General features: G+C 43.9%; 1 protein-coding gene across 1 annotated transcript in view; it reads right to left on the reverse strand.

Annotated features, from left to right (window-relative positions):
• The window catches only part of LOC115476253 (glucagon receptor-like), a 93,025-nt gene that overhangs the window by 41,838 nt on the left and 32,148 nt on the right, over positions 1 to 19,039 (reverse strand). Inside the window, exons 4-5 of the mRNA XM_030212527.1 lie at positions 15,713 to 15,820; positions 8,229 to 8,338 (exon numbers count right to left, since the gene is read on the reverse strand). Coding sequence (XP_030068387.1) covers positions 8,229 to 8,338; positions 15,713 to 15,820 — 218 coding nt within the window. The remainder of the gene's footprint in view (positions 1 to 8,228; positions 8,339 to 15,712; positions 15,821 to 19,039) is intronic.

Raw genomic sequence — 19,039 nt, forward strand, 5'->3', positions numbered from 1 at the left:
TCACAAGTATTTAAGCTTGTTACAAGAAATATTAGGCATGTATGAAACATATAATTTCAAATATAACATAAAAAAGAAAAAACATTATTAATTCACCATTGTCTACCTTAGACCACTATAAGACAGATAAAAGGGAGAGGGGTCTAAACTGATTCAGGGAATCTAATCAAAATATAATTAAAGGAAAGGCAAAGCCTAATTTCCACCATTTCTCATTGAATTATACTGGATTCATAACTTAACAATCTTTTTCAAATTTATAAATTCTCTCAGTTGAGTTGGCGCAAAAAACACATATTTTATACCTAAATATTTTACAATGTTTCATGATTTCTTATAGTTGCAGTACAACTGAGTCCCAGTCTAAGATCTATAACAAAGGCGACTCCCCTGAGTGAAGGAGAAGACAGTATATGTGATCTAAGACAGCTTTAGGCATGTGATCATGTCACCTAATGTACAATGCAAAGTTGTGCAGTGTTGTGAATCTGGGGAACAGAAATCCAAAGAAGTGAACTTGATGAGAGATGAGCTAGTGATATATGCCAAGAAAGGGAAAGACTGCAGAGTATTCATACCTAACAATCTCAAAGTAGTGAACAGTGCAAGAAAGCAGTGATCAGAGATAGACTGATGCTAGGGTGTGTAGGAAGAAGTATAACCAGTAGAAAAAAGTAGATAATGATGTTGTACAGGTCGGTAAGACCCCATCTGAGTAATGTATTCAGTTCTGAATGATGTATCTCCAAAAGGATACAGACAAGGTATTATTAATATTATTATTATTACTACTACTACTACTACTAATAATAATACAATCTTTTATGTACTGCTCATGGGCTAATTAAAACTATCCAAGTGGTGTTCAGTAAAACCAACCCATCCCATCTCCCACTCTTCTAAACTTTTCAATCCTAAAAACTATTAAAACTCTCTATTAAAAACATCATTCTACCTCGTTCTTCAGTATTCTCCAATACCTTTTGAAATCTCCATTAACCCCCCTCTCCATAAGAGGGGAATAATTCCGAATAACCCATTTTACATGGGGAATAACCATCTTTAAGGCTTTCCTGAATGTTTTATATTGTCCAATATTACGTACCTCCAGAGGTACTTTGTTCCACCTCACAGGCCCTGCCACCAAAAAAGCCCTATCTTGCAACCGAGAACCAGGGTAGAGGCAGTCCAGAGAAGGAGCACCAAAATTATATAGCACCTGCACCAAAACCTCTATGAGATGATGAGACTATATTATGTATGCTCTTAAACAGAGCAAACATTTTTGGATGTGATGAAGATATTCATGGGCCGATGATCAGAAGCAAACGCAGGCACTAGAGGCTGTTAGCATCATACTAGCACCTGCATTTGCTACCGCCCCATGATCAGAGCCCCCGACCACGTGAAACAATGCGCTTGCGAGCTCTGAACACAACTAGCATGCAAATGCATGCAAAACAGGGCTAAACATATTCATCCCCAATGATCAGTGACCAGCGCCATATATTGGCTTGCTGACCGCGGCAAACCCTAAGTCAGCTCGGAGCTGATGTTAGGGTTTGCAGACCATTGGGGAGAAATAGTGAGCCCTGTCCAGCGTGCATTTGCATGCTAGCAGGCCCCCATTCCCCCCAGTGCACCAGCCCCCCCAAGAACCCCACGCCAACTGACCCCACCCGTAATTCCCTTATATGGTGTGAAGCCCTTATATGGTGTGAAGCTGGGCGCCTTCATTTTGCAGGCAGTGCTGATGGAAGAGGATGGAGGCCACCTCCCTCCTCCAGCTTAAGATAGGGGGTGGGGAAGGGCCACTAGACTACCAGATGGAGGGGATTCACCTGCGACCCACTGGGCCACCAGGGACACCCAAGGGATGCTGTGGGGTTGGGGGGCTGGAGACCCACCAGATCTCCAGCCCCCCACTGAACCTGTGTCAGGGGGGGTCAGGGGGACCGGAGGTCCACTGGACCTCCAGCCCCCTGTTGCTGGGGGGGAGGGTCAACTCGGGGTTCCTGCCGGGGCTGCTGAACCTATGTTGGGGGGTCGGGTTAGGGGACCAGAGGCCAGTCGGACCTCCAGCCCCCATTTCGCTTTGCTCGGGCAAGGGTAGTTGGGGTCTGGTGGTTCCATGGACCTCCAGCCCCTGTGTTTGACAGGTCTGGCTCTTGACAGCCCAGACCTGTCAAACATGTGTGGGAGGATTGCGTGCTTAAATTTCCATGCATTTATCTCTGATCATAGGTCCGGTAAAGCCCCACACTGTTCCAGTGCTATTTTTAGAGCGCTGTTTGGAACAGTGCAAGGTTTTTGATCATCTGCCTATCAGTGCCTCAAGGGCATAAGTAATACTAAAGAAGTTAACCTTTTTCTCCATGGAAAAGCAGTTCTAAAGCAAAATGTCAGGGTAGGAGGCTCCAAGGAGATAATCTCAGGAGCAACATCAGAAAGTGTTTCAGCATTTTTATCCTCGCACTCCAATAAGAAAAAGCAAGGAGTAGGCATTTTTATGTCTAGTAGAGTTCATCCTAGAGTATTAAAGCGTATTACAGGTTCTTTGGATCTATGCCAGTGATTTTCAACCTTTTTCATCTCGTGGCACACTGAGAAGGCACTAAAATTGTGAAGGCATACCAGCACTTGTTCTTTTCTCCCCCCTCCCCCACCCCAATGGTCCAGCATTTGTTCTGTTCTCCAACCCCCCCCCCCCCCCCCACACACACACACACACAAACACATCAATGGTTCAGCATTTGTTCTTGTCTCCCTCTCCCCTGCTGCTCACTGCCAGAGACCTCTGGATGAAAATAACTACATTTAAAAGGTACGGGGGGGGGGGGGGGCAAGAGAAGATGCCAGATCACTGGCTAGGGGAGAGGCAAGAGGGAGAGAAGCCAGATCATGCAAGGCAGCAAGGCGGGAGAGAACACTGGAGTGGTAAAGTCATTTCTGGAGCCAGATAGATTCCAGCATAAATTAAGCTCTGTACGTGCCAGGTCAGGGGGCCCCTGGGAGCGCGAGACACTGTGTAGCCACTCCTGTCACCCTTGCCTAAGTCCAGCCCTGGGTTCTGCCTTCCCTCAAACTCACACAATGGCTCTACTAATAAATGACCCTCCCTTAAACTCCTGCAGCGTACCTGTGGACCATTCACAGTACACCAACGTGCTGCGGCACAGTGGTTGAAAATCACTGGTCTACGGAGACAACATTCAGATTCTTAGTTCACTGAATTGTAGTAATCAAACGCTATCACTGTCTTTAATCATAAAATGCATACTATCATGGCCTGGTTACGAACCCACAGATTAAAGTTGAATCCTGACAAGTCAAAAAGCCTCTTATTTTTTAGAAAATGTATACCAACCTTGACTGGCCCAGTCTTGATAGGGAATGTTAGCATACCTTTCGGATCGGCATTACGCATACTAGGTGTTACCCTACATTAACACTTAAGCTTTCAATCCCATGTGTCTAATATCGTGCAATGCTGCTTTTTTAAGTTTAGTATGATTTCTTCAGTCAGGAGTCTGTTTACTAAGTCCACTCTTCGTATACTGATCCATTCTCTGGTGATATCACACCTTGACTATTGTAACGCCTTACTGAATGGCATACATGCTTTGGAAATTAAAAGACTTGAAATTGTGCAGAATGCTGCCATAAAATTTCTGTTCAACTCTAAAAAATATGATCATGTGACCCCCTTTGCTCTGCGCAGAGCACTAGCTACCCATCTTACATAGGATTACCTATAAAATCTTAACTTTGGTTTACAAGGTACACAATTTTGGAACCCTGCCCTACTTATCTGACCTACTTATTCCACAGTCTCCCACTATCATGTCTCTTCGATCAACTCAGCAGAACCTTCGTTCAGTCCCTAGTTTTTGCGTCATATGTATTAAGAACCAGAACTTTCAGCATTACAAGACTCACTCTTTGGAATGCCTTGCCTTTACATCTTCTGTTGGTGTTCATTCCCAAAGTTCAAGGAAGGCCTGATGACATTTCTATTTCAGGATGCCTATGGAATACAATGTAATTAGCTGGTATTGGCTACTCTTATTTTCACCTAACTCCTGGTAGGGTAGCTGAGGTTGCCATTCTACACCTGGACTGCATCTCTTCCCTTTATTCTCCTTTCCTATTGATGATTTAATTTCCTGTCATTCTCAGCCACTTTTTAGATTATAATGATGTAAACTGCTCAGAATGGATATCTGAATGGGTGGTATATCAAATATTAATTAAACTTGGACATGAATTGAGTTTGAGGGGGGGTAGGCTTAGGAGTAATGTCAGAAAATTCTTTTTCACAGAGAGGGTGGTGGATGCCTGGAATGACCTCCTAGGGAGGTGATAGAAAAAACAAACTGTGGCAGAATTCAAAAAGGCATGGGATGAACACAGAGGATCTCTAATTAGAAAATAAATGATACAAAAAAACAAAACTTAAAGGGTTGCATATGTGTTTGCATGTCAAGTGTTGCTTAGATGGCAACTCTGGCTGCATCAATTAAGGCCGGTGCTGGGTTGGCTTGTATGGTCTTGGTCTGAGTCCCGCATATGGCAATCTGGTTTAGGGTGGGCTGGAGAGAGCTTTGATGGAAATCCCAGTGGTTTGGAACATGAGGACAGTGCCGGGCAGACTTTTATGGTCTTTGTCCCGCAAATGATAAGATGAATTTGCATTGGCTGGAGTAGGCTTTGACAGCAACTCCAGTAGTTGGAACATACGGACAGAGCCGGCAGACTTCTATGGTCTATGTCCCAGAAACACCAAAGAAAGACCACGATCAAGTAAATAATATCATGTTCATTGTTGATTTAAATCTTGAATTGATAATGAATGTGACTATTGGGCAGACTGGATGGACCATTCAAGTCTTTATCTGTCGTCATTTACTATGTTAAACTTAAAACTTGAAACTTTTGGACAACAACCTAATTAAATTTGGTAGCATTATTAAACAGCTTGATAATGTGATGCCTAGCCCAAAATGCCTGCACTTGATTGTTAAATCTTTGTTGATGGTATGTTATATGCAATGGTAATTCAAGGCTACCACTTGCCTTACCACCTGCATTGAAGTAAGTGGGAGTAATTTTTGTAATTGGACTTCCCTCTGGGAATGGTCAGAGGAAGAGCTGTAAGGTCACAGAGTTTACTAACGGAAGGGTTTTGGAGGAAAAGATGTCATTGTCTCCTTTCTGCCATATTGTCTAGAAGGAGCACGGAGCTCCTGAGTCAGTAGAGTCCTGAGTACTGAACAAGGCCTTGGACAATGAGAGAAAGGGGTCACTGGATTTGTTCTCTTTACCTGAAGAAAGTTCAGTGATAAACTGGAAGTCTATGATCGGTTGTGAAGTCCACTGACAAAGAGGATGTGCAGCAAGTGTCTGATCTATATGAGGAGCATTGATGACAGACCAGAAGAAGTATATTTTTTAGGAAAATTACCAGAGCAGAGCTCCCCTAGGTTCAGAGGTGAAAGTTGTTTTGAGGTGTGTTTCTGGAGTTCTAGAGAAGCTGCCTGAAGAAGTGGTGACCTAAAAGAGTTCTGATGAAGAAGACCATAGAACTACAGGAAGAGAAGAAGAAAGAGTCCCATAGAGGAAAGAAGAGCTATTACATGCCCATTTACCATCTCTACCATCTTCATCATTACTTTTCTCACCATCACCAAACTAACCAGCATCATAACCATCATCATCCCGATCCATGCCATCATCATTCACACCAGAGTCATCATTACATCAACTTTCACATCATTGCCTTTATCACCTGCATCATCACCATTCACAACACCACTCTCACCATTTCAGCTCACAATACTTGCCTTAATACTTTTATAGAGGATGCACATTGTGAAAGATAATCCTGAAATTTGATAGGTGTGCACTAGGTGTTGCTTGGTATTACAGTGTTGATTACTGGTGTGACTGACAGAAGGTAGAGCAATGTAGCATATCTTGACAATTTATCAAAAAGATCTGGAGGCAGCTTAATTTAGGAGCTATGGAAGCTGGCTGTGTGAAATGATTTGATGGGCCCAATACAGCTCAATATAAACAGGTGTCTATACCACATATAATACATTTGCTGGTAACCTCAACAGACGTCAACTGGTGGAAGGCCACAGAGAAAACTGGATTTATTGCAGGTGTGAATTAATATTATGATTATTATTTATGCAAGAAGGATTTGTTATGTATGTATTGTGGAATGTGAACTAACCTTCACTGAAAATACGCACTATAAAATATTCATGAATAAATTACACTCAGAAAGTTAAAGGAAGACTAGGCTCTTAGTCTTAAGTTGCAGAGCAGTTTTATTTACAGATAATTACAAGCTAGGCATTCATTACATCTCTCTCTCTATATATATATACAAACACTTTCTTTTGGACTCTTATATAAATAAAATGTGCATCAAGATAAATATTGATTGAAATCCTGAACTATTAATTATTCTGGATCAGTGTGAACTCATTTTGAATAGCAAGTAGGGCCAGACTGAGTCCAGATGCCTTTTTCTTCTATCTGTTGCTGGTCAGCATGCTGTGTTTTTCTGGAGTTTCTGGAGATGGTCCTGCAGTGATGCTCTCTTGCTTGCAGGGAGAAACCTGATGGTGATTTTTGAGGCTGGTAGAGAAGGTTTTTGCACTTGCAGAGTAGATGAGGGTGGAAATCGAGAGGGTCTTTCCCTCTTTGCAGCTGAAAAGCCAGAGGGCCAGAGAAAGAGAGAGAGAGAGAGAGAGAGAGAAAGTGACAGGCTTGAAAAGCTAGGATGAATCTTTATAATTGTCTTGTTAGGCTGTAGGAACTGAGGTCACATGTTAGGTAGGAATCCAATCACAAGGCAGGAAATGTTGAGTAGTTCATTCTAGTTCTTGAGATGGAAGAGAAGTTAGTTTGAAGTGGTTCAGCTGGTCACATTTCTTTGCCAGCCAGATGCTCAGATAACACTTCTAGAAATGTTCAGGTCATTACATCACAGATTAGTAGTGTTTGACTCTCAGTTATCATCACAGATATATATTGTAAGATAAGATTCTGCCCAGTACGAGGGCTATTGTCTGAGAACTTAGTTCAGGATAAATGTTCTATCCTAGAGAACACTTGAAGAGGCATATTTTCAAAGGAGTTAGCCTTCCAAAGTTCCATAGGTTTCTATGGAACTTTGGAAGGCTAAGTGCTTTGAAAATATGCCTCTCAGGCTCCTTCATTTACTGTCCACGTGCAGAGAGCTGAATATCCAAGCTCATTTTGTTTCAATCAGACTCGATATTCAAAGCGATTTAGCCAGCTGCTGACTGGTCAAATCATTTGGTTGGGGCTAGCTGCCAATATTCAGTGGCATTTAACTAGCTAAGTGCCACAGAATATCGCAGTTAGCGCCTAACTCAAAACTGGGTATGCTTGGGGCGTTCCAGGGGCTGAGTCAGCACTTGGCTGCTTAAGTGGACCACATAAAAGTCTGTCCTATCTTTATGCAGTAACTCATGGCTGCTTAAGTGGTGAATATCAACTTAAGCAGCTATGTTTTAACCAACTTAAAAATAACCGGATATTCAAAGCTGGAGCCCGCACAAGTCCCAGCTTTGGAATATCTGGGAATAACGCTGTTGGCAGTGAGCAAAAATGCTCAACACTGAAGGCTGAATACTGACCCCATGACTGTACTTTCGTTATTTGTTAAGATGTCCCCATACCTCTAAAAGTGAGCGATGGTTTGTAATTTAACTTGCTGAAAAAGCAGTACTTGTAAATATCTTTCAACTGATCTTCGGCCATTATCAATTTCCATTGACCATCCTGTTTAGAACTGCTTCCTGCTAGGATGTGGCTGACCACTTAATATTTCTTTAATTTAAGCTAGCATTAAGTGGAAGAAGGATGCAATATCTGCTTCTCAAAGCTCAGTGCAACTGCCAAGTTTCTGAAGGCAATTGTTATATTTCAGAACAAGTAATATTTCTGAATCTAGCACAATCAATAATTCAGCATGTCAGTCTACATTAATAAATGATTGTACTGCATATAAGCTTTTGTATGTGACATTTGTTCCCATCTTTAAAATGTTTTCACATTGATTCAATAAAATGTATTATAACCTGCAAATAAACCAGTTTTCTCCAGGACCAGCATGCTGATTAAAAAAAACTGTTAGAATAAAGGAGACAGTGTCTGGAAGGGATAATGATTGAGAGTCTTCTCACCTCCTCCATCTCATCTTCACACTGAGAAGAATCTCGCCATGGCTGCGAGCCATTTGCCGTCACCCAGTGCCCGTCAAGCCCACAGCTCCATCTGACAAAGCCATGTTTCACTGCAAAGGCACAAATCAACAGATGTACTTTTGAAATGATAAACGGTCCCTGCTCTGTGGAGTTTCCTTGCAGAGGTATCATTGTGTAAACTAGCTGCTGACTGAACTGAATTTAGGAGCCTAGAATTCTCTCAGAGGCAGCATTTAGGTGGCCCTTGTGGAGCAAGGGGTGAAAACTTAGTGCTGGGTATACAATCATTCCAACAAGAGCTGTGTCCTGCTCTGGAGGATACAGAAGGCCACTTTAGTGATCGACAGATGAGGGATGAGAGACTGACCCTTTGGTCATGAATGATGATGCATCAGTTATACTCATCCCTCTATCCTCATCCATATGATAGCAAGCTGATGTGAAGTGTTAACTAAAACTGTAGGAATTTTTGAGCCTAGTGGTGCCACCCTGATATATTATGCAGTGCTGGGTTTCTTAAGCCCTCAGTCCACAGAATTTGGATGTTTCTGTGCAGTAGGAGTTAAGGAGTATTCTAATGGTTAGAACAGTAGGCTGAGAATCATGGAAGCCATGTTTGAAATCCTGCTTCTCCACCTAGTGATCCAGATGACTTTGGGCAAGTCATGTCATCTTCCATTGCCTGAGGTACAAACTAAGGGGGGAATTATCAACATGGGCCACCATTAAGATGTGTTATTTTACTGTTAATCCCAATTATTAGAAAATAGCATGCCAATATTCAAAGCAATTTATGTGGGCAGGAGAAGCTACTGCCTGCTGAATTCACTCAGGGCCGTCCAACCGCCAATATTCAGTAGCATTTAACTGGGCAGTGCTGTTGTATATTGGCTCCAAACAGTCATCAAAAAAGTGGGCAGGTCAGGGGCGGTACAGGGGGTGGCGTTGGGGAGGAGCTGGCAGTTTTGCGGGTTTTGGCAATGGTCAGCGCCGGTATCCGCATAATATCTGGGCAAATTGAGGATCTCAGCAGAATATCAGCTAGGACCTGTATAAGGTCCGGCGGCTTGCAGTTTCACTTAGCACCAGATATTTAGTGCTGGTGCCTGGATAAGGCTCGCACTGAATATCCTGGGCTAATTTAGCCAGCTACAGTCAGCATTTAAAAAACTTTGACCACCGCTGGCTGAATATTAGACTGTAGGACTCATTGCATAAAATGGGACCTGTACTAAAATAACACAAGTTGGTAGTAAAATACATCTGAACAGTAACCCAAGTAGATGACTTCCTCTCTTAGGGCCCGATGCACAAAGCTTACCGTGCTGTTAAAGTTTGCTTTACACTGGTTGTAGCCAGTCTAAAGCAAGTGTTATCTAGCCATTAAGGGGTTTTCCATGGCTCTAATGTGTGCCGCTAGCAGCTGCCAAAAACCCTATGCAAATGCATTAAAAGGAGCTGAACAGTATTCTAATGAGCAATCTGAGTAATGCACAGATAGTTCTGTGCATAGAACATCTCCTTTATTGTGCAAAATTTTATGGCAGGTCTGGACCTGTCATTATGGGCAGTAGTCTGCTTGCACTGTATAGTAGTGCAAGCATACTATCCCCCATAAGGTAGGCATTCAAGTGCATGGGCCCCCAACCCCCCAGAACCCGTTGATACCCCCTGGTGGTCCAGTGGACTGCCTCCTGATCCCCCAGCATCCCTCATGCATCCTGACCCCCCTGAACCCCCAGCACAAAAGGCCCCTGGTGGTCCAGTGGACCCTGATCTCCACTGCACCTCCTCCCGGACCTCCCTGTGCCTCCTGACCCCCTGACCTTCCCCCCAAAGCAAGAATGGTCCTGGTGGTCTAGTGACCCTGACCCCCAGCCCTCTCTGCACTCCCTTCCTGACCCCCCCAAGGCAACAATGGCCCCAGTGGTCTAGTGATCCCTCCCTTCCTCCTGCATCTCCCCCCCCCATACCTGGAAAAAGATAGAGGCAGGAGGGCAGGAGCAACACCTCCCACCCTCCAGCCTTGGGGCCGGCCCTACACAAAATCCTGGGATGCACTGGGCAGGGCTAAGTACCATATAAGGAAAAAAACTTCTTATATGACACTTAGCCCCACCCAGTGCATCCCAGGATGCACTGGGCCAGAGCTGGGTGCCATCATTTTGTGCAGGGTGAGCCCTGAGACAGAAGGGTGGGAGGTATTGCTTCTGCCTTCCTGCCGCCATCTTTTTTCCAGGCATGGGGGAGGGGTTCACTAGAACACCAGGGCCATTGTTGCCTTGGGAGGGGGGGGCCGGAAAAGAGTCGAGGGGAGTCAGAGTGTCAGGATCCACTGGACCACCAGAGATTGCATTCATGGGGGGGGGGGCTGGAAGGGGTTTGGGGTCCACTGGACTACCAGGTATTTGTTCCTTGGGGGTGCAGGGAGTGCAGGGGGTGTTGGGGTCAGGCTGGCTCTGCATTGGAGCTGTCAAATGCAGTGTCAATTGCATTTGACAGCTCGGAGTCGCATACAGCGTCCGATGCACAAAGGGGGATCTGTGCAGTTCATTTGCATGCGATCCCCCTTGTGCATCGGTTGCTGTTTGCGACTCACTGAATTTTACCAAGGCAGCCATATTTTACAGCTGCCTTTGTGCATAGGGCCCTAAGGGAGCCCCAGGAGCAGTCAGTGCTAAAGCCCCATGCTGTCTATTAAAATGTTTTATTGCGTATTATGTTGACATTGTAATGTAACATGGTAGGCCATACTTTGTATTGTTGTTTGAATATTTTTACTGCTGTCATTGTCTATTGCTTATGTTTAACTTATTCTTGCTGCCTTGAGTGAATTCCTTCAAAAAGGAGGTAAGTAAATTCTAATAAATAAATGCAAATAAATAAGGGGTCAATACTCAAAATTATTGAAATGGGCAGGAGAGGTTTCTGCCAGCGGTGCTTAACTGGACAGTGCTGCTGAATATCTGCTCTGACCACTATGGCACTCTTTAGATAGTGTCAGGGTAGTCTGGGGACAGAGTCGAGATAGAGCTGGGGGGTTATCCAGGCACTGCCAAAGCTGGAACCTAAATAGTTAACTGAACATGGTGAACCAGTTAGCTATGAGGGCACAACACTGAACAATGGCTGTACCCAAACAACCTCTGTGCGCAGCCAAGTACATGAATATTCAGTGCTGGCATCCACATAGGACCTGGTACCAAATATCTGGACCTAATTTAGTCAGCAGCGCTCAAAGTTTAAAGAAACACTGACCACCACCAGTTGAATATTGACTGGTAAGTTTTTAGCTCAGCTTCAAATTTTTTGTAAGAAGGCTCCTTCCACAGGGACACTGGAAGAGAGTTCCAGAGGGATGGAGCACGCAAAAAGAATACTGAACACTTGGTGGACTCGAGGTAAGCACGCGGAGCTGATGGTATAGCAAGCAAGTTCTCCGATTGAGAATGTAGAGAACAAGAGGAAGTATAAGGAATGAAGAAAGCCAGCAGATATTGTGGTATACAACGCCCTATGAGCAAATAAAAGAACTTTACTTATGCGAAAAAAGACTGGAAGTCAATGATTCACCATAAACAAAGATGTTATGTGATCCCACTTACGGGAATCAGAAAGCTTGGAGGTATTACAGTTCAGTGTCTATGATGCCAGCATAAATCATGTTACAATTATCTAAACAAGAAGTGAGTAGAGTAAAGATCAAGGGACGCAAGGCCACAAAGATCAAGGCAATGCTTTAAAGAGTGGATCCATCTCAATGAGTGGAATGCAGACCTAATCGTGGCTGACATTTGTCTTTCATAAAATGATTGAAAATCATTGATTATACCCAGATATTTTAAAGATTCTACGAGAATTATGGGAAAGTCCTAAAAAGATTGTGAGGTTGTGGGATTGAAGGCCTTCTTGTGATCCAGGAAGCCAAGGCCTTAATGAAATTAAGTTTCAAGCAATGATTGCACAGCCAAGAAGCGACAATGTCAAAGACAGTCATTCATTGGTGTAAGATCACACAGCCAAGGATCTACATATGAGACTAACAAGACATCGTCTACCTTGTCCTATACAATCTGGCTAAGGGGAAAAGAAAAATATTAAATAGGGAAACAGGGAAAGGATCCCTGGAGAATGCTATATGACAAAGGGTATGTAGAAGACATAGAAGAACTGAAAGACACATGAAAAGAATGACCATGAAGGAAGGAACTGAGCCAATTTAAACCTGGCTATTGAGTCAAAGTTCACTAACCTGTATCAAGGCAGATGAAAGATCCAAGGACACAATCAGGGCAGCCCTACCTGCATCAAAAAATACAATGAATTTCACTGAGAAAGATGGTCAGTGTGGTTTCAGTGCTATGATCCAGCTGAAACCCAGATTGCTGTGGATGAAGAAAGCTAGTCTTGTCAGCAAAATCTAGAAGCTGAGAATAAACTACCTTCTCTGTAATTTATAGAATATGGCAAATTTGAAACTGGTCAGTAATTAGATACCAATAAAAACATTTTGAGAGGGCTTTATATTTTTTAGGCCAGGCTTTACGAAAGCCTCTTTGAAAGATCAGGAACAACAGCTTGGACTAAGCGGTGGTTAACAGTCCAAAGAGCAAACGCCAGCAGGCCAAACACTGCAATAGTATTGGGCTAGGGTAGAAGTAATAGGCTTGGTAGACATGCACATTTTAGTGGCCAAGTTAAAAAAAGACCACACATGGGGTTTGACTGGGGAGAAGCCACTGTGAGGGAAGAGTCAGGGCCAGCTTCTTGTTCAGAGCAGAAGAATGGTCCCTCTTTGTTCCCTGGGGAAGCAGGTGAAAAAGATGCATCATGGGGAGCAAGACTACTATGAAGAGCAAGGTCCTCCCACAGAAGACCCCTGAAGAGACAGAGCACTTGGTCTAGTTAAGATACTAAAAATGGGGGAAAAAAGTTACCTGAGACAATTAGAGTGTTAATCACTTGAGAATAATAGGATTTTTTAGCCAGTTTTATATCTATGCTGTAAAAAAGATGTCATTCTTTACACCGAGCTAGTGTAATTACACATTTCTTTTGTTTCAGTTATGGATTTGTAGTTATTTTTAAAGTTCAAATAGTCTTTATTGTAAAATTTTTGGCATAATACAAAATAAATCAGTGAACAAACCATAGAAACTTGCATAACGCTGATATATACATGACACAAGGTAGCTTAGCTTTCAGAAGGGAACAAAGAGTTGCAAAAGACTGTACCAAAATATTTGGCCCTCTAGTGTCCCGAATGTATTATTCACATTCGGCCGAATATAAATAATGCATTCAGGGCACATACAGCCCTGCTGGTTCCCAATTCTTTTTCCTGCAATGAGAGACTCATATTGATAAATTGAACATAATGAATTCCACCAGAATTGAAATAAGACTTTGGAATTATTCTTCCATTCGGAAAAGATCACAGACAGCATAATATCAAAAAGCCTCTTGTTTTTCTGTAGATAAGTGATAGTCCTTTAAACATGAAGAATGAAATATGATGAGTTTACAAGATAATTTAGATTTGGCAGAAAGAATACATTATATCTGTTCCCAAACTTTAAGCCAAAACGTTTGCAAATTAGTGCATGGAAAAATTAAGGGGTCCTTTTACCAAGCTGTGGTAAAAGGTAGCAGTGGGGGGCCGTTTTTCCCATGCACCAGGGCCCTTTTTACTGTAGTGGGTAAAAAGCCCTCCCCAAAATGGCCATGTGGTATAAGTACTCTTACCGTGTGATCATGCAGCAGGGAGCACTTACTGCCACCCATTTAGATGGCGGTAAGCATGCGCTGCCCGATTACCGCCAGGTTAGTGCCACAGTAAAAATTCCAAAAATATTTTCCAGTGCACCAAAAATGGCGTGCGCTCGAGCCGAAACTACAGTGGCCGCATTGGGCCAGCAGTAGTTCGTAAAAGGACCCCTAAATGTTCTAAGGCTCATATATTTGCATTGCAAGACCAGCAATGGTTGGATAAGGAACATTTCACTTTGGGGACTTTTTACGAAAGGGTTGCCATGTGGCAACCCAGAACTACTGCTGGCTCAACGCAGCCACCAGTGGTAGTGCCAGCTCGAGTGCAAGCCAGAAAATATTCCCAAATTTCTAGCGTGGCGTTAACCCGGCAGTAATCGGGCAGCACCATGCGCTGCCTGGTTGCCACCAGGTTACCATGGGAGCCCTTACCACCACCTCAATGGGTAGCAGTAAGGGCATGGTCACATGGTAAGAATAATCTTACCACATGGCCATTTTTTGGGTGGCTTTTTAGTCACTGCGGTAAAAGAGCCCTGGCATGCAGGAAAAATGGCCCCCACAGGGCCCTTTTTACCACAGCTTGGTAATAGGACCCCTTTATTTGATTTTATAGGTGTCCATAAAGCTTTATGTAACAAATTGCTGCCAATGCCAAGGGTTTATTTGTCTGTGACCAAAAAGTAGACCATTGTTCCTTCGCTAAAGAAACTGCAGTGTCAAGTGACTATATCTTTTGTAAGGCTTGGATATCGGAGGTGTTTTTCTTGTGAAATTGTCTGTAAACCCTCAAAGTCAATTTACTAAAAATTCAGTGCTTCTGAAAGGACTTTAACAATTTCCAGAGGGGAAGAAGTGATCCTGAGGACAATTTCACTATATGTCAAACACGAATGAAGATGGACATTATAACAGAATTGTGAAGGTGGCAGTAAATATTTATCATGCAGGAATTCAAAGGTAGAAATGGATTTGTAGTTCTGATGCTCTTAGGGAAACTGGAACTACAAGTTCATAGATGCATTGAGTCAAAACCAGGAAGTAAGAATGCACATCATCAGAACTGGAAAAACTTTGCACAACGGGTCACCTGGGTGCTTAAAATTTGGTACCTGGTGTCCACCTGGGAGGCACAGTTGCTGTTACTGACCCCCAAGGCTGGAACAGCCATAGTCAGGGGAATGGGGTAGTCCACAGGGGTCATGGCCCCACCATATTTTGCCCAATACAACGTTTGGAGCAGAGCTAGAGATTGGTTTGCGTGGCTCCTCCAACCAAAAATATGTTCCGCTGCCTGGGTTGCTGCTGATAGTAACAACCCACTTTGAGCCCAGGCTGAGGGGAGCTGCATGGTGCAGGTAGAAGCTGGAAAGAAAGAATAAGCTTGGAGGGGAGCAGCTGAAAAGAGGAAAGAAAAGAAAAGGCTGAAGGTAGGGGAGAACATAGAGGCAAAGGTAGAAAAAAAATGAAAATCAGAATAAACAACAATAACAACAAAAATAGATCAAAGAAGCAAAAATAACGTTTTAAAAATAATTTCCTTAGTTCCTAAAGTGTCCTGGCTGGCTCTCAAGTTTTCAAAATATCTTCCAGCCCTGCAGGTTCTATAACCAGTACATGAATCCTTTTCCTTCAGTGAGGGATGCATTTGGATTCAAACACATCTCATAGAGACTAGAAGTGAGTAAAATTACCTTTCTCAAACCATGGTAAGTAGAAAGGGCAGGAGACGTTGATGACGGTTCCTGGATTTCCGTCTGGCCAACAGGCATACATATCGAATGTGCGATTACAATACAGTCCTTCAAGACAAAAACAGATATAGAACAAGAGAGAGCTACAGATGGAGGAAGAGAGGAAAGGGAGAGGGTGAAGGAGAAAATTGGGTGGGGGGCGGTGTGTCAGATACTCGGAGCTTTTTTTGAGGGGGTATTGAGTACAGTACCTTTTCCATTGTCTGCTAAAATTGACCTATGGATCCCATGTTTTAATGAAAGAGCTCAGGCTCTACACACCAATTCTGCCTTGTCATAGTTTCTGTGACTGGTTGCAGGGGGCCTGGCTATTGTGGAGTGGGACCCTCAGTGATCACCCCACCTCTCAAGGGTTGCCTAGCATTTGAGTACCAGCATCCTTTTTTGCTAGAAAAAACGCACTGCAGGTACAGAGTAAAAATGAGAAGGAGTAAAGAGCTGGTGCTTAATAAAGATGTGAAGAAAATGCTAACAATATTATTTGTATCATTTGGTGCCATTTGTCATCTGAAACAACCTAACCTCCTCCCCCCCACACACACCCCCCAAAAAATATATGTCATTATGTCATTTTCTTCCATACTACCATTAGCATGTGGCATTAGTAAAGTCTGCACATGAAAATATAGGGGTGGATAGTCAGTCAGCACAGTGACCTTTCTAAGTTGACTGCAAACACCGACATTTAATTTAGGGGTCCTTTTACTAAGGTGCGCCGAAATGTGGCCTGCGCTGGTGTAGACGCGTGTATTGGACGCGCGCAGGTTCATTTTTCAGTGCCCCTGCAAAAAAGGCCTTTTTGGGGCCAAAAATGGACGTGCGGCAAAATGAAAATTGGCACACGTTCATTTTGGGCCTGAGACCTTACCACCACCCATTGACTTAGCAGTAAGGTCTCACGCTTTAACCGGACGGTAATCGTCAGCACGTGTACAATACTGATTACCACCTAGTTAGTGCTGCATGTCGGAAAAGTTCCAACGTGCCTACTGGACGCACATACAAAATGAAATTACAAAATGGGCCACATGGTAGCCAGGCAGTAGTTCCAAATTGACACACGTTGGGCGCGCATAGGTGCCTATCCTGCTTATTTTCGAAGGAGAAGGGTGGCCATCTTCCGACACAAATCGGGAGATGCCTGGCCTTCTCCTAAAGCTGGCCAAATCGGTATAATCGAAAGCCGATTTTGGCCGGCTTCAACTGCTTTCTGTCGCAGGGCCGGCCAAAGTTAAAGGGGCATGTCGGAGGTGTACCGAAGGCCGATAATGGAAAAAAGAAGGCCAGCTCTGACGTGCATTTGGCCAATTTTACTTGGTCCTTTTTTGTTCACGACCAAGCCTCAAAAATGTGCCCTAAATGACCAGATGACAACCGGAGGGAATCGGTGATCACCTCCCCTTACTCCCCCAGTGGTCACCAACCTCCTCCCACCCAAAGAAAAATCAAAACATTTTTTTGCCAGCCTCTATGCCAGCCTCAAATGTCATACCCAGCTCCATCACAGCACTATGCAGGTCCCTGGAGCAGTTTTTAGTGGGTACTGCAGTGCACTTCAGGCAGGCGGACCCAGGCCCATCCCCCCCTACCTGTTACACTTGTGGTGGTAAATGGGAGCCCTCCAAAACCCACCACAAACCCACTGTACCCACATGTAGGTGCCCCCCTTCACCCGTAATGGCTATGGTAGTGGTGTACAGTTGTGGGGAGTGGGTTTTGGGGGGCTCAGCACACAAGGTAAGGGAGCTATGTACCTGGGATCAAGTTGTGAAGTCCACTGCAGTGCCCCCTAGGGTGCCCGGTTGGTGTCCTGGCATGTGAGGGGGACCAGTGCACTACAAATGCCTGTTCCTCCCATGTCCAAATGCCTTGGATTTGGCCAGGTTTGAGATGGCCGCCATTAGTTTCCATTATCAGCAAAAACCAAAGGCGGCCATCTCTAATGCCGGCGATCTCTAAGGGCAGGCCAAATGTTGAGATTTGGCCGGCCCCGACCGTATTATCGAAATGAAAGATGGCCGGCCATCTTGTTTCGATAATACAGTTGGGTACGCCGCTTGACGGGGCCGGCGTTAGAGATGGCCGCCCTTATAGATGGCCGGCCCTGTTCGATTATGCCCCTCCACGTGGCTTAGTAAAAGGGCCCCTTAGTGTGCACTAACGATTAGTGCACGCTAAATAAGACACTTATAGAAATATAATGTGCATCTTAGCATTTAGTACATGCTAAATCTGTTAATGCACCTTAGTAAAAGGACCCCTTAGTAGATGTATTCAGTACTGCTATTAGTATAGGCAGAGGCACTGAACATACAGATGGTGCAATCACCATGCAGGCAACATCCTCTACTCAGCAGGCCTAAAGTAAACATGTAACTTATCCACACAGTAGATGAACAGCACCACTATCTGGAACATTTCTTGGCCTGCTCTTGCTCCTCCCCTAAGCCAGCCCATAAATATATAGATAGTATCTGGTCATTTAGAAATGTAAATGATCCAATAGATACGACCATTATGAATCCATTGGCCACTGTGAAGAAATGGAGATGCATTTTTGAAAGGATGTCCAAGTCAGAATAGTGGCATCCAACAAGTCAAAACTTCCCAAATGGATTTCCATCCCACCTGTATTTTTGGAACAGGAAATTCAAGATTTACAGTTCAAAAATATGTGAGAAGCATGTCCATACACTGGAAATGTCTAGCATGTACATCCATTTTACACACTGGAGTGTCTAAATTATGAACCGGGGGGGGGGGGGGGGGGGGGGGGGGGGGGGGGGGGGGGGGGTGAGGGGGAAACAAGGGACATCAACAACATCTGTATAGCAGTGTTCTTTTAAAATGGCTACACAGGCATCCATGCAGGGCAGAGGGGCAGCATAGTGGACTGTGAACCAATGGACTCAGGTTCAACTCCCACCTAAACTTTTATTTAGTTATTATTACCATGAAACCCTCTGCTCAGTGTGCAGCAGCAGTTAAGAAAGCAAGCAAGCAGAATGTTAGCACTTATTAGGAAAAGAATGGAACACAAAACTGAGAATGTTATAATGCGACCGCACTTCGAATACTGTGTGCAATTCTGGTCACCGCATCTTAAAAAAGATACTGTAGAATTAGACAAAGTACAGAGAAGGGCAACGAAAATGATAAAGGGGATGGGATGACTTCCCTATGAGGAAAGGCTAAAGAGGTTAGGGCTCTTTAACTTGAAGAATGATAGAGGTCTATAAAATACTGAGTGGTGTAGAACGAGTAGAC

Source organism: Microcaecilia unicolor, chromosome 8 (assembly GCF_901765095.1).
Source record: "Microcaecilia unicolor chromosome 8, aMicUni1.1, whole genome shotgun sequence".
Taxonomy (NCBI): Eukaryota; Metazoa; Chordata; class Amphibia; order Gymnophiona; family Siphonopidae; genus Microcaecilia; species Microcaecilia unicolor.